The sequence below is a fragment of the Podarcis gaigeae genome (genome assembly GCF_964106915.1).
Source record: "Podarcis gaigeae genome assembly, chromosome: 4".
NCBI classification, from domain to species: domain Eukaryota; kingdom Metazoa; phylum Chordata; class Lepidosauria; order Squamata; family Lacertidae; genus Podarcis; species Podarcis gaigeae.
Genome location: NC_139677.1, coordinates 55,487,500 through 55,503,937, shown reverse-complemented (window position 1 = coordinate 55,503,937; position 16,438 = coordinate 55,487,500). Strand labels below are relative to the sequence as shown.

Sequence of the window (16,438 nt, the reverse complement as noted above, 5' to 3'; positions counted from 1 at the left end):
CGTGGCTGCAGTCGGGTCCTGTTTGTGAGCTGCTTATTTGGCTTCTGGCTGAGCAATGTGAGAACCTATGCTGGACTAGATGGGCCTTGGGCCTGATCCCTGCAGGTCTCTTCTTATGTTCTTGATTGAGGACTAATTGGTTTTAATAAATTCAGTGTTGTTTGTTCACCTGGGAATATCTAATTATGAGGGGCTTGTGATGAGTTGGCTATGAAAAACAGCCCCCTATCTTATTTTGGTCCCTGCGTTCAGAGATTGTGATGGCTTGAGGCAAAAGAGGAATGATTCCTCTTTACAGCTCCTGAGCGGGCTTCGTAGGCCGTAGGGACACACAGCAGCAGCAACACCTGCGACGCTTGCTGGGCGCTGTTGGCTCGCCAGGGTCGCTGAGGGCGCGGCTCCGTTGCTGCCTCCCGCCTCCCAGGGCGGCGTCGGGAGGCGGGAGTTCCCGTGTGTTTCGTCCGGGGAGCGAGGTTCACCTGGGCTGCTTCCAGACAGCGAGCGCGAGGAAGTGGTCGCGCTGGGCTGAGGCCACGCGGTTTGGGCGCTATGAGGGGAGCCAAGCGCAGAAAGGAGAAGGGAGAGGTCGGAGGAGGAGGCGCCCGGACGTAACTGAGCCGCTCCGAGAGAGCCGTGCGGGCGCCTTACGGAGGAGTCCGCCCAGGCGAGTTCGGGGGGGGGGGCATCGACTGCCCCCTCGGGAAGGGAGCCTTCGTGGGAGATGGACCCGCGAGGCTGGCCCTGCCTCATTTGCAGCTGCCTCTTCTGGTCAGGTAAGGAAAGGGTACCTCCTGTCGTCCAGAGCTTCCCGGGGTTACTTCTGGGAGTGGCCGGCCAGAAGCTGCTGTTTTCCCTCGGAATTGGGACGAGATTTCTCTGCGCCTTCCGCGCACGTGTCCGGCTGCTGCGTTGCTATATTTTGAAAAGTAAAATTCCTGACACAGCCGCAAAGTTGTTGAGGGTTTTTTTTAGGAAACTACCCAATTGTTTGGGAACAAACCCAGATTTTAAGCTACTTGAGCTGTTTCGCCACCTGGGATTTTCCGGACCTATGGCAAGCCCGGAGTCATCAGAAGGCGGAGGCGAGGGAACCAGTGAGATTTATAAAATATTAGTAGAAATGGAGGATCAAGAAGATAAATTAAAAGGGGTGTGGGGAAAGGAGATGACAGGGCAGATAGTCAAAGCTGGAGGAAAATATGGGGGAAAGTATGGGTTGAAAATGTTGTCCACAGGAATAAAAGAAAACTATCATAAATTAGTTTGGAGAAGGAATCTAACACTGGTCAAATTAAATCAAATAAACAATGAATATTCGATGTTATGTTGGAGGGGATGCCAGGAAACTGGGAATTATGTTCACATGAGGTGGGGGTGTAAATATGTACATTTTGGGGGGCAATGGGTGTTTAAGGAAATAACAGGGTTATCACTGAGTTAAAAGTGATTGAAAGTCCAGAGGTAGCATTACTTACGATGGGGTGGAAGGTTCGCAGGCTATGAAGCATTTGCTCACAAATTTATTGACAGCAGCACAAATTATTATAGCTAGGAAGTGGAAGGGGCAAGTAGAATATAAAATGGAATACATTAGTACCTCGCGTTACGTAACCCTCTGTTTACGTAAACTTTAGGTTGCGAATGCGGCAAACCCTGAAGTATTTTTCTGGGTTTTGCCGAGCTTGCATGCGCAGAAGTGATCCACAGGTTGCGGAAACCTTGGGATCCAACCGGACCTCCGAAAGGGATCCCATCTGCAGAGGTACCACTGTAATGGTATAAAGAGGTATATTAGTATGGTACAAGGAGGTGTAATGGTATGTTAATGATAAATTAACAAGTGCCTTTAAGGTAAGACAGCGAACATGCAGGAGAAATGATTCTGAGGAGATATGGAAGGTGTTTGTAGAATTTTTACTGTTAAAACACAAAAAGGTGGGTGGGGATGAGATCAAAGGCAGATTGGAGGCTTCCAGGCAATGGTTTGTTGTCATAGCCTGCTGTGCACACATGTTGATGCACACGGCTGACGGTGTGTATACACGGAGCCTCAGAAACACATAGGGGTGTTTTTGCACAGGGCGCTTCTTCTGTGGGTCTTGCTGCTGCTGAGAACTAAGCCATAGTCTGGCATAGCGTTGCACCTGAACTCAGGTTCTGGTTTGTTTCTTTCCCATGAACCATAACCAAGGTTTGTTCTTGACTCATATTTTTTTTTAAACAAACAATGAGCCTGGATTTGGAAGCAATGCTAAGTTAGACCGCAACTTGTTTCCTGGAAGCTCATCAGGAGCAGGAGAGGAGTGGAGCACCAGCAGTTTCAGCTGTGTGCACCAATACGTATGCAGTGCATTCCCATTTAAACCATAGTTTAACTATGATTTAAGTTCATTCAGACCAGTCCTTCAAAGTGAAAGACATAGGATCTGGTTGCAATAATGAAACAAAAGTGTAATAATGATCTTTTTCACTTTTGCGTTGGTTGCCATAAACTGACCAGGCATTTCATGCAGGCAAGTGGACTTGCTGGACAGGTTGCTCTGTTCCTCCTTTGTGCTTGGCAAATAAACCAAATAGACAGCTGGAGGAGGGAGTCCTCTTCCATGCCCAGCATAGGAATGCAGTTTTATATCCCTGCCCTGCCAGCTCTCAACAAGGTAGTTTGCATGTCAGTAACTTTTGTTGGCTTTTTTACAAGCAGCTGTGAATTAACATGGTTTACAAGTCAGATTGGCACCGTTGTTTAGGAAACATATAAAGAAGTATCAATGGGAAACTGATTTAAATCGGTTTCTCTCGTCTCCCCCCGCCCCTTAGAGATCTAAATAATTGCTCTAAATCAACCCACTCGGCTTAGACGGTGACCAGACACACCCTATAGAAACTCCAGTGCCTGTCATAGTTGGATGGAACAGCTGTAGCTTTCGTGAAACTTAAATCCGTTTTTTAGGTCACACTGTGCCTTACATTAAACAATTTTAAAGAAACGTGTTTGACACTGTCACCGTACGTTTGAAGAAAAAGCAGTTCACCAGCAGTTGTTGCTGGTGCAATCAAGCAGTAAATATGACTCTCTCCTCGCTTCCTTTGACCTGCACTGGAAGCTACAATGATGCAGGTGAGGGGAAACACACACAGCCATGAAGCCCCCTGGAGTACACACTCACCCTCCCAGTTTTTCCTCCTTTGAGGTGTGCCGCTTGGTAGGGAAGGAAGTTAGCAAACAAGACAAGTTACTACTCAATCCCATCTCTCGCTCATCCTCTTTGGACACAGCAGCAGTGAGGATGAGGTGCATGGAGCTGCCTAAAGAGAGTGCAAATAGCTACCTCTGCCCAGTTGCTTGCCCCTGCCCCCCAGCAGTGCAGCATAGCTGGTTGGTTGTGGAAATCTCATCTTTTCTGGCTTCCCTGTGCTCTCCATATTAGTGGTGCAAGAACAGGCACTGGGCCTAAGGAGCCCAATCCTCTTCTCCATCCTCTTGTTGCCCAGTGAGAGAGGGCAGGTGATCAAGTAGTCCTCTCTTCTGGAGTAGCTGCTGCCTCCACATAGTTGCTCAATGTTCCTCTTTCACTTGCAATCAACACTTCCTCTGATGCCTTACCTATTCTTTCCGACTGGAAGTCTCTTCCTGATCACACATCCTCTCTCTTTGGGTAACACAGCAGGAAGGATTGAGCTCAATGGTGTCATTCACAGTGAGCAAGCAAAGCAAAACAGTTGGTGGCTGCTCCTCAAGAAAGTGCCGCCTCATTGCCTTACTCACCCATGCTTCGTCTATTATTGGATGGCACTGGGTTCATCATGCCTCTGAATGTCACTTCCTGGGGATTACAGGTGGGCTGAGTGCTGTTGTACTCATGTCCAAATACTTGCAGGCTTCCCACAGATCTGGTTGGCTGCTGTGGGAACAGGATGTTGTGGATTAGATGGCCTGACTCAGCAGATTAAGTTCTTAGGGAAATAAAGGTGGTAAAATAGACATCCCTTTTGGGGAATTCCTTTTTGCTGAAGTGGCATACCACCATTAATGCAACTCTGGATCCAAGCCATAGTTCAGTTTATCTGATGAAACTAGAAGGAAACACACTAAAATATGTGAAAGAACACCAAGACTTTAAGCAATAGAAAGCTGTGATTGATTTTCATAGAAATGTTACTAAAACCAAGTGTCTGTTTTTATTACCAATATAACCCTAGGTGTACAGCTCATAACTGAACAGCAGTGTCAGTAATTAGAACGTATTTTCTCATTGCACTATTTGGGACAATATAGTCATATAGAAGTTGTGTAGAACATGTGAGATTACACACAGTACTGACTTCCTTTATACAATCAAGATTCAGGTAGTATATGGGCTTGGTACCTCAGGTTTTAATTGGGTTAATTTTTGGTTTCTCCCCATCTTTTATTCACCTGCATGAACCCACACTTCGCCATAGTCTGGATGAAGAGTTCTAGAAAATCTGAGCGTTGGCATACTATCTTGTGATAGTTTGACTGGCCTAATAAAGATGTTGCCCTAATATGGATTTTGGAATTTTTCTTATGGGCTACACAGCCATCTTTCTTTCTTTTTTTTAATCTTAGGGTTGTTAGTTCTGATGCAACCATCCATTTCTCATAGATAACAAAATTTAACTACACACACCCTGATTGATAGTTGTGAAATTTTCCTATAATAGGCGGATAGATGCTGTTTACAAAGTGATTAAACAAATTCATGGAGAACAAATCCAGTCATGGTTCTTTTCAGTGAAGTCAGCTGAATGGAATGCCTGTGTAAAGGAATGAAAGAGGATTGATATTTCGATCGTGCTCTGATTATAAGGTTCTCAGAGGCACCTTGTTGTCCACAGCTGGAGATGGAATGATCAACTCCCTATCTGATCCAAGAAGACAGTTCTTATGTTAACAAATCAAAGGCTGGAGTGAGATTAGAACTGCTTATTTTTTCATAGCTCAGTGTGTAAACTGGCAAGCACCTAACTGTTCATTATAGCTGCCTGCTACTGAAAGTCACGTTGAAAACATTGCTGGCTCCAGGGTTTCATGGGGTTTTTTGAAGGGAGATGGGGATTACTGGTTTGTTTTGTTTTTGTTCAGGTTTTTATTATGTATTTTGTATTTTTATCCTGTGTTTTTATCTTGTGAACCGCCCTGAGATCTTGGGACGAAGAGTGGTATACAGATTTAAATGGGCATACATCCTTCTTGCCACTGCCCAGTCATCTGTTGTCTTCCTCTGTGTCCAACCAGTCAGCCCAATGGAAGAGTGAAAGATGAATGGAGGCAGCGGTTCCTTCTCATTCAGTCAGTGCTTGGGGAGGGCATGGGGATAGGCAGCAACAGCAAGGAAGAGAACCAGCAGGATAGGGAGACTGTGATGCTTGACAAGGGGCCCTCTGCTAGAGTGTGAGCCTCAGCAGGTGCCAGACAATGCTGGCGCCTGATTCCATTCCCACTTGTAAGGCAAAACAGATGAGTTTGGATCTCTTTATTCTATGCAGATAGTGGCATAGCATAGTTCATTCTGCATCTTGCATTCATAGTTGTAGAAAGTTCTTTCATATGGAAACTTCTAGAGCCAAACATCTTTGAATCCCACATTTTTGTGTACATTACCAAGAATACATTGCAATTGCTTTTACCCAGTAATTAAACCACTGTGAACAAAAATATTGTATAATGCTCTGTATTGTTAATTCACAGTACTTAATAAAAGTGGTCTTGCACTGGAAAGGTAATGTAGTTGGTACATTTTGTTCATTTAAATCCTGCTGAAATAAGTGGAATTTCAGCCTTCACCAGCTTTCATATATCTTGGATTACAACACCCATCTGCCCCCCAACCAGCACAGCTGTAAGGTATAGTCCAATCACCAGGTTGTCAGAGGCTAACTTAAAAATGCCAAACTACTAGGTTGTGGCAATGCTTCTTGCTCGGCTGGATGGAGGGTAGCTAGGGGTATGTGTGTGTAGAAACTTGACTACTGTACAAAGGAAGAATTCCCATTCATTGCTCTGTTAACTTTTGCCTCTGGCCATGCCCACCAATGGCATGTGGCCCCTGGGGGTTGCCCAGAAGGGGAGTGTGGCCCTCAGACTTTAAAAAGGTACTCCAGCCCTGGTTTATGCCACACTTAATGGTACTGATCAGAAAGATATAAGGAGGAAAGTGAAATTGCCTCATAAGATATAGATATATTTCTTTTGCTATATTGTAATGACCTGCAGTTGTTATAGGCAATGAATCCAAGAGCTGAAATAACGAGATCAACATTAAAATACCTTTTGAAGATCATTTTTATCCACTCTGAAAATAATGGAACATTTTCTAGTTTCAGTTTTGTAGCAACTAAGATAAGTTGAAAAACATACAAAGGACAGGGAAGGACAGCCATGCACCATGAACTAACTGATGGGTGTAATATAATATGATTCATTCTCGAGTCATAGCACTTGAACAATCATGGTATTTTACAAGATTGAGTAAACTGATACTGAAAATTCACTGCTGATCAAATGCATTTTCAGACTGCAATTGAACTATTTCACAACATATATTACCATATATTATTGTATTTTACTTTTAAAAAAACCCCTCTGTTTTCTGCCTTCTAGTTAAAAAACAAAAGTTTCAGTAAGTATTGACAGAAATCAGCTCATAAATCGTAAAAGGGAGTTACAAGTCACCCTTCAGCCATCTATGCAGCCCTTGACTCTAAGAAAAATGCTAAAGCTTCACAAAGAGATGTTTGTTCAGCCCTTTCTGGATAACCTCCAGTTGAAGCCTTTCGTAGACCACTTTCATAGTGAAAAAAGATTTCCTAATATATAACCAAATTCCATTTTCCTGTAACATATATGCCACAATTCATTGGTCTCTTCTGAGTATGCTTCTTCTTGCTTTTCTCTGCCAAATGGCAGGGCTGGCTGCTCTGTGTTTTGTATTCAGTAATGCTAGTTAACTACTTTTATATTCTATATTTCTGACATCCTTGATATGATGCTTTCTTCCATCTTTCAGTATTCCTTATTACATATCCCTGTGTTTTCTTCCATCTTCCTTCAATCCTTCTCTGATTCAAATATGACCTTCCTTCCATACCTTCATTTTCTGAATGAATTTATCATGCTGTAAATCTCAGAACCAAAAATAACACAACAGGTGAGGTGATACAGATGAGGTTGTATCTTAATAAAGAAGTAGCAACAATAACAAATGAATGGTGACGATTTAGAACAGCCTTTGCCAACATGGTGCCCACCAGATGTTTTAGACTATACATCCCGTCAACCCTAGCCACCCTTGCTGGCTGGAACTGATGAGAGCTGTAGTCCAAACATCTGGAGGGCACCAGGTTGGGGAAGAGTGCTTTAAGAGTAGGATGATTAATAAGCTTGGTATACAGCAAAACAATTGAAATGTCCCCTGCACTAGCACTACTTGGGCTTAGGATCCTGTCTGCTCATGATTATTCTAAAGATCACCTCTTAGTCTTTCTTTTGACTGCTGCTGTTATGGAGATAGCCAGATGTTGGAAAACCGGTGATGAAAACATTGATTCTTGGTATAACAGACTATGGTCAATAGCATTGGCTGAGAAACTAACGTGCCAGGTGAGAGTGGCAAAGAGCAAACACAATCCATATACCTTTTATAACATATGGCAAACGTTTGTTGAATACATCAATTGTTCAGACTGTGGCAGGAATCCACCCAGCACTCATGGGGAAATGTAGTGTGATCTCTTAGAGTAATCAAATGAAACTTGGCATGATAAAAGTCTGTAATTTTATCAGGACAAATTACTTGTTGTTTACTGTTGTAACAATTGTTTTCTCAATATTTATCTTTTGTACCATGAAAATAAATAAAAACAGTATTTTTAAAAAAGCGTAGGAGGAAAGAATTAACCACATTTATATCCTCAATTGTTTAAATACATTTTCCCAACCAGTGACAGAAATTCAAGGCTACATGCCAGTATTTAAACAGCATATCATGTTTGTATTTACAGTGCATGGGATGTTGCCAGAACCTCAGAATGTAAGACTTCATTCAGTTATGTTCGACACTTTTCTCCAGTGGGATCCACCTAATTTTCACAAAGGAAGCATGACTTACACAGTTCAGTATAAAGTGTATGTGTGAGTGAAATGGCTTATAATTTTGATAGTTTATTTTAAGGGCACAATCATATGATCTATGGAAGGGCATCCCAGAGGCCATAGAATAAAGCAAATCTTCTTTGTCAACAGCTAGCTCCCCTCCCCTCCCCTCCCCTCCCCAGAGACCCCCTTCCTGTAGTTGTGGAGACTTCCACAGCCACCCCTCCCCCTGTTATGGATGCTTTGGTGCAAGGGAGGGCAAAAGGAATGTGCCAGGGTCAGCTCCAGGTTTGTGGAGCCCTTGGCCAAAGTTTCCTGTGTTGGGCACCTTTCTCTATCACTGGTCCCTGGTGACTGCTGTAGAGGCAGCACTTTAAAAAGTGTGCTATGGCTAGGTCTAGGCGCCCTATTGATTTCTCACTGTGTCCCAGAGATGCTGGGGCAGGGGGATAAAGGGGAATTAAAGGATAGCTTGATGCAGCCACTCAGCACTGTGGAGGCTAGCCTGGGAGTGGGGAGATAAGGGCCTCCAGAGCAGTCATCGCTGCTGGGCTCTGTAAGGGCACTGGGAGCTGCCCAAGGATACCACATGATAGATGTTTCAAATGATGCATTGATTATACAAGAGTAAGAATTGAAAATGAATTGTTGTCTTAAATGAGAGAGAGAGAGCTATTCTTTCCTCAATAACACATTGATTTTCTTTCCATTTTTACAGATATGGAAATGGGTTCACTGATTTATGCCAAAGAACTGATGTCACAAAGTGCAATATTTCAAGTATCCCTATACATGGTAGTTACATTGTAAGAGTTAGAACTGAAGTTGAGGAGGAGCGATCAAACTGGGTAAACATCACCTTCACACCATTCAGTGACAGTAAGTGAAGATTCAAGTTCACTGGAATATTATTTTTAAAGGTTGTGTTGTCTGGCTTAACAATATGATTTCTTTAGAACAACATCATGGTGATGGGTTAGTTAAGGCCAATTAGAGCAAAGAAAAAGGCACAGGGTGATATCTACCTAAGTATGCTCAGTGGACTCAGCTTATGTTGGATACTGTGCATAAGTTCCAAGACCATGTTCAACTTAGTAAACTGTCTGTGTTTTTCATAGACTGTGAGAGTTTCCCATGGACAACCTTTGCTCTGATTTGGCACACTCCTAGGATTCCGCTCCTTTGCTTGTACAGCTTCCTGTGGGCCTCTTTGGCTTGTTGTGCCCTTTGGAATAGTTTCACTTTTCATTTTAGTTTCCATTTATCTGATTTACCTGGATTACTTCACCCAAAGTACTCTTTCAGCAGCTAGCTTTATAAGCCCACAACCACAGGTTCCGGATCAGTGTTCCCAAAGGATTTATAATTTGATCCCATTTATTTGTCCACTTAAACAGTTGTATGCTATCTGCAAACTTTCTCTATAGATCTTACCCTGAAGGCACTCCCCTTCCTACACCCACGCTCTGAATAAAAAAAGCAGGGTATTTCCCTGCTGTGTTTGAACAATGCACTGAGAAAAGCTTGTGAAAGCTAAATCAAAATAGCTATGTCAAAATACTGGAGGGTTGGGGTGGGGACATGGCCCCACAGTCATTTTCACATTCTTTCTCTCAAGCTAGTGTTACTAATTGCAGTTTTGGAATATTATGATGGTTAGCTTGTTGGTGAGCATAAAATGTGACACGCATTTGGACCTTTTTATAACCAAAATAAATACTTCTGAAACCATTCAAATGCTATTGGAGCCAGAGAATAAGTGGGCCTGTATATATTTTATTTCTTCATTTCTGAATCCAAAAAGTAGTTGCAGGCATTATTTCTTGGTAATCGATTCGCAAGGCATCCATTAAGAAACAACTAGAGGTAGCTGAGGTGCTTTGAGAGGAAGTGCAGATCATTTATGATATAATGAGAAATATGGTGTGCTTGATTATACTCTGTCATAAAGCTTCAAAAAACATATGTAGACTATGACCCCAGACCTTTCCTGGGAAAATCCACAAGAAACCTGTTCTCAGTCATGGACATAGAAATTTGGTTCAGTAGCCATAGCAATGAAGCTGCTTCTAACTAGAGGCATTTTGGTAGAGCACAGTCGATTAATGCATAAACTATCAGTCCCTCAAAATTAAGCACCATTCTTATTCATGTTTAACAAACTGAACCTGCATCCATCTTTTCAACAGAGACGATGTAACCTCAAAAGAAGTTGAAAAGACGAGGCAATGAAAACATTCCATACTCCTGCTTTTGTTCTTAGCAAAAGCAGAAATAACATAGTGTTCTTATGTTCTATTCAGTGTTCTATTCAGGTGCCACTTCCTGCCCTCATCCTTGGTCTTCCCTAGTGTTTCATTCTATATAAAATGCTTTCTCGTGCTTTCTCATGTGAAAAAAAAGCAAACTGTTTATATGATGCACTGCATATTTAAATGGATCTAAGAGCAAAGTAAAAACAAACAAATTTGTTAACTTTTGTTTTCCTCCACTTCATTTAGCAATCATTGAACCACCTGCTGTACAAGCTGAAGCTACAACACCCGGGGTCTTGATTGTACAAATCACAGACCCACTTGTTTCTAGAGATGGTGGCAAATATTCCATAAAACATTTTTATGGCCATAGTTTTGTGACTTACAAGATGCGAATTTGGGAGAAAGATTATGATGATGAACAGGTAGAGTGAATCTTTTATGGTGATTTAAATATGTTGCTACATAAACAAGTACAGGAAAGCTTTAGTGAGTTCTGTGTCTCAAAAACTTAAACCTGATCATTAGATAGCACTGACAGGGTCAACCAGGCTACGTTAGTTTCTAAGTAAGTTTTCCAGTAGGAGTCTATTCTCTTATACTAGCATTCTATTACTGGTACAGAAGTGTGCTGCTGGTAGTGATTTGTAGTGAGTGATTTGTAGGATGGGAGAATCAGGCCTCTCTAAGATAAGGATTTAGCACCCTATTCTTTCATCACTGGGAAGGGTTGAAAAGGGAGAGCATCCTTTGCCATATGTTTTTTGACATACAGAAACCTTAAGCTGTGGCACAAAACAATAAGAGGTTTTGTAGGAAGTGGGTCGGAGCCAGTAGGTTCCAGCTAGCTTTCTAAGCATAGCCTTCTGATTTAAGGTAAAGGGCAGGAGCTAGAAACGAGGGTAGGATTGTGCTGTTAAGATTCTCATTTGTCAATTTCCTACTTTCATACTAGGTTAGATATGTGAATATAACACAGTCTTCTAAAACATTGCCTGATCTGGATCCTGGGACAACATATTGCCTTCAGGCTCAAGCATTTATTGTTGAATTAAATAAAAATGGGGACTGGAGTAACGCTTTATGTATCACTACAACTGACAATGGTAATATTTAATGGATTGAATACCTATTCATAAAGGACATTTTTAAAGTCTGTACTCTTTCTCCACCCCACACCCCACTTATTGATTGAATTAAAGTGAAACCTCATTGATTTGTGCTTAGATTTATATAAAACATCTAGGCTAGTCCTATGCATGGTCGGTCACTCACAAATAAATCCTTCTGCATTTCATGTCATTTACACTCAAGTAAGTGAGCATGAGCTAAGAATCTTGGTTTTAATACTTCAGTTTTGTGCTCCTTGGTATTGTTAAGCACATCCAAACTAGGAAGAACTAGGGCATCTTCCTACTGAAGCAAAAACAAACATCTGATTTGGGCCATAGGGTCAGCACTTGCCAATCTGAGATTTTGACCAAGTCATTTTTGAATACACTTAATGGCTACTAGACACAGCGGCTATGTTCTTTCTCCACTGTCCGGCAGTATAGCTCTGAATGCCAGTTGCTGGGGATCAGAAGTGGGAAGAATGCTGTTGGGCTCATGTCCTGCTTTCAGGCTTCCCATAGGCATCTGGTTGGCCACTATGAGAACAGGTTGCAGGACTAGATGCCCACAGAGCTGATCTAGACTCTTGTGTTCTTAATGCATATGCCCATTCACATACCAGTGGAATGTTAACATGCAGGTGTCCTCATGCTGTCAGCAGTTGAATGGACCACCCAGCACACTTGGTAACTGCATTTAAGTTTGTCCAGGTGCACATGAAAAGCTTACGTGCATAAGGACTTTACCCATGGTCCATGCCCTATAACATGTCAGGCCTCTCGGACTTTGATTTGAAGGCACAACAAATTATTATATAGAACAGAAGAACTCTACATCTGAAAATGGCTGGCTAAAATGAGACAAGCTTACAACAGACCAAATTTTATTTTCATTTCTTCTGTGCCCCTATCAATATAAATATTGTCTTAGTTGTAATTTTTTTATTGTGGATTGTCTTATGAAACAGGAAAGTGAGGGGTTGGAGAATATGTACCTCTATGATCTATTCCAAAAGGAATTAACAGTTTCTTTCCCTCCCCCCCCCCCCGTAGGTATAAATACAGTGCAGCTGACTATTATCCTGCTAACAGTGTTGGCTTTGTTACCTTTCATCTGCTTTATGATTTTACATGTTTATCGACGGGCCAAATACATCTTCTTACCTTCGTATTATTTACCACAACATTTCATAGAGGTTTGTTCATTTGTACTTTACAGTTTACTTAAGAATCTGTTGCTAAAACTAATTAAAAACTCAATCCATCCATTAACCAATTATTCTCCATGGAGATCCAAGATATGTAAATATAAGTACAACCCTCTATAGTTTCGGTTTGTTTAAGCCCAGTTTAAAAAAAAATCATGGGAAAGTTGCAATAATGTGGTCATTTTTCCTCCACTGGTGTATCATAATCCTTTCTTCTGAATGTCCCATCAGATGGTGACACTCACTGAAGTTCTCTACGGTGTCAAAATGTACCATTATCTCACCAAATTGCTCTTTGTGAGGCACAAAGAAGCTGCTCATTTCAGATATGACTGAACAGTGCACTTTGACTATATGCATACGGCTGGGGGCCAGTGGGGGAATGGGACTCCAATGGCTCCATTGAGCCCCATGCAGATCCTCTTCCACATATGGATGAATAATACCTACTATTTATTTGCCCACTGTACTTCAGTTTAAGAATTTCTTCCATGATGCTGACCCCTCAAAAATAATAGTTTATAGTTTATCTGTAGCTTGAGGGTAAGAAAAAGCATTGAGATTTTGAGATTCTTAGAATTGTAATGGACAGTTAGTCACCTGGATTAATGTTTTAGGCTTTCCTGACAACCAGAAAATAGGAAATTTGTATGCCTGGTTTAAAGCGTCTCTTAAAAGCAGCAGGAACGATCAGAAAAAAACAAGTTCCTTCATCTTTCTTCTCTTTTTTCCCCTCCCAGTTTTTAAGCAAGCCTTTTTACAGTTCTCAGTTTCTTGCATCTCAGTCACAAGGAGAAGAACAGGCCTATGACAAGATAATTGTCCTTTCAGAGGAGTCAAAAAACGATAATGAATCTGAGGAACAAATGAGAAATGCAAAGCAGCTGCTCCAAGGTTCTCATGAAGAAATCCTTAGGCCAAAAGAAGTTTCAGATTTTACGCCTCTGGTACACTCTTAAAAGTGGAAGAAAAAAATGTGGAAAGTGTGTTTTGAAGGCAGTTGGTGGCACCTTCAAGGAAGCAACAAACACCTTGCACATTACAGATTTAAAACTGTTAACTTTGTCAACATTATCTTTCAAAACTATATTTATTCTGTTATAATATATTTTTAAAGAATCTTGTAAATACAAATTATCTATTTTAAAGATTTATTTTTATATATATTGAAGCCTTAATTTTAGAACAAACTATCAATGAAGTATTAGTTAAGCAAGTTCACTCATATCAAAATTGTGAAGTTCCAAATCTTTTATTACAAGTGCATTTGTGCATTGTGTAGAAGAGTTCAAATTCATTATGAGAAACATACTGGGATTTATAAAATAATGATGCTCCCATAGTATTACGTTTTCTGATCCATATTTGCTTTAAACTGTGTCTGTATTCAAGAACACCATCATACATAGGATCTAGGTAAGAACATCTATCCCTGTAAGCAAACTCCTCTGTGCATCTCACTTGCTGGATTGGGTATAAATCTGATGTACATCTTGTATAGCTGGCATCTATCTACACAGCATTGTTTTCAATGTGATTTGCATTACAAGATGCTTTCCCAACCTTATTCTGGCGCATCCAATTGCATCTTTTAAAGGCACAAATAGAGTTGGGTTGGGATTGCAGTCTTCACACCATGATCCAGCTAGATACATATGTTCACAGTAGCATGTTTCCATATGTTCTGAATGTTAGCTATATAATGAACACCAATTAGTGTTGCGCATGCAAAGCCAGGGCCTGAGAGGAGTAAAGGCTGAAGCCAGCCAACTATCCACTGCCCTGTCTCACTATGTCCCTGAACAAGATGATTTTTGGCTATTGCTGAGCCCTGGAAACATAGCTCCTGGGCTTGGCTTTTCAACCTGGGGATACGTGTGCAACGGCTCAGTTTCTTGTATGTGTAGCTGGATTTTTTTGCAAAGACATGCCTAAATCCCTTTTCAATAGAACCTAGGGCTCATTCATACTTCTGCTTGTCCCACCGTTTTCCCTGGGAAACCCATCTGTCTACTACTGAATTGGAGCAAATTGGGTTTTCTCTGGATTGACATTTGTTCCGATCTAGCACGAAAGAGCAGGGTTTTCAGAGAAAAGCAGTGGAGCAAAAGCAAAATCACTTGGATCCGTGCCTAGAAAGCACAGAACAAGTGGAAAACCACTCAGACACATGCTTTCTATACATGGGACAAATGGAAGTGTGGACGAGTCCTTAGTCACTACGAACTTCCACTGGATTCCAATACACAGAGGTAATCTCCATTTATTTAGACTGTAGTACTATGCACCTGTGAGATGCAGGTGGCAAGCATAGGACTTGCCAATCAGAAGGTCGGCGGTTCGAATCCCTGTGACGGGGTGAGCTCCCGTTGCTCGGTTCCTGCTCCTACCAACCTAGCAGTTCGAAAGCATGTCAAAGTGCAAGTAGATAAATAGGTACCGCTCCAGCGGGAAGGTAAACAGCATTTCCGTGCGCTGCTCTGGTTCGCCAGAAGCGGCTTAGTCATGCTTGCCACATGACCCGGAAGCTGTACACCAGCTCCCTCGGCCAGTAAAGCGAGATTAGCGCCGCAACCCCAGAGTCGGTCACGACTGGACCTAATGGTCAGGGGTCCCTTTACCTTTACCTTTACTAAGCCCCACTGAACTTTGCAGAATTTACTTCTGAGTGGTTGTGTAGAAGTGCACTTTGTATGGCATAGCTGCTTGATCTTAATTGTTTTTTTTACCGTTTTAAATAGTTTTTAGCCTTTTACTGAGAATTTTATTGTTTTATTATTTTTGTAAATAACCTCAAGGTTTTATTACAACACTTATATGCATATAAGTGTTTTGAAATAAATGCACACTGTTTTAGAGACAAAGCAATGTTTTATGACAAATGTGCAGAAGAGGACATTTATTTATTTTAAAATATTTGGCATGTATTTCAATTTTTAATTATGGTACCTGACCTCCTATTTTGATTGAATAAGTGTATGGAAGCCTTTCAGAAGTTCTCTCTCAATCCTTCCTGAAGCTGATTAATAGTTACATTTGGGATGCAATGCTCAAATCTAACAAATTTAACAATTCATACCCTTACTCATATTAATGATTAAAATACAATCAATATAGTGTTCTGATCTAGCAGGAAGATTTAACCGGCTACTTATATTTGTATGTATTGCTATTGGCCTTTGAAATTAGATCAACTACTTGCTATGCCTGTATTGGAGACGAATTTGAGAAATCTGCAGATGACATTTGTTTTCCAATTGTACTTTCATAACAGAATAGACAGGCGAAGACAACTGGTGCAAGAAAACTTATTGGGAAAATACTTTGAAACTCCCCACAATTCTTAACATGTTTCATGTCTGTGTTGTTCCCCATGGGAAGCAGAATTATATGTAATTTTTATTATTATTTAAATTTGTATAGTGCTTTTCCATATAAATGTATGGAACATATTAGAGGGAGCTCAAAGTTCCTGCTACCTGGAACACTTGTGCATTAGTTATGTAGCTGCTATTTTTGTAGCCTCAGTACTTGGTGGCTGGAACAGAGTTTCTTCCTGAAACCAGTATCGGGTGCAATGAGATCTTTTCCAAAAATGCCAACACAGGCTTCCTTTGCCCTTCAACTTCTCGCTCATTAGGGGTGCTTTCGTCTCAAAGGGACCATCACATAACTTTCAAATGTATTCCAACTGAATGAGGATGTTTGGTTTATACAGTTCTCGTGGTGTTTCTGAAGGATTTTTGG

General features: G+C 41.3%; 1 protein-coding gene across 2 annotated transcripts; it reads left to right on the top strand.

The window, feature by feature from the left end:
• Positions 1 to 361: 361 nt before the first annotated feature.
• On the top strand, positions 362 to 15,676 carry LOC310843597 (interleukin-10 receptor subunit beta-like). 2 transcript variants are annotated; one of them, XM_083737189.1, is made up of 7 exons: positions 362 to 773; positions 8,026 to 8,149; positions 8,835 to 8,995; positions 10,618 to 10,796; positions 11,327 to 11,477; positions 12,537 to 12,679; positions 13,432 to 15,676. In XM_083737189.1, exons 1-7 carry the CDS (start codon positions 722 to 724, stop codon positions 13,648 to 13,650), a joined length of 1,029 nt encoding a protein of 342 aa, XP_083593315.1. In that variant the 5' UTR covers positions 362 to 721; the 3' UTR covers positions 13,651 to 15,676. The 2 variants fall into 2 exon arrangements, with proteins under 2 accessions (XP_083593315.1, XP_083593314.1); XM_083737188.1 differs by having other exon boundaries at positions 8,026 to 8,155.
• Positions 15,677 to 16,438: the final 762 nt, after the last annotated feature.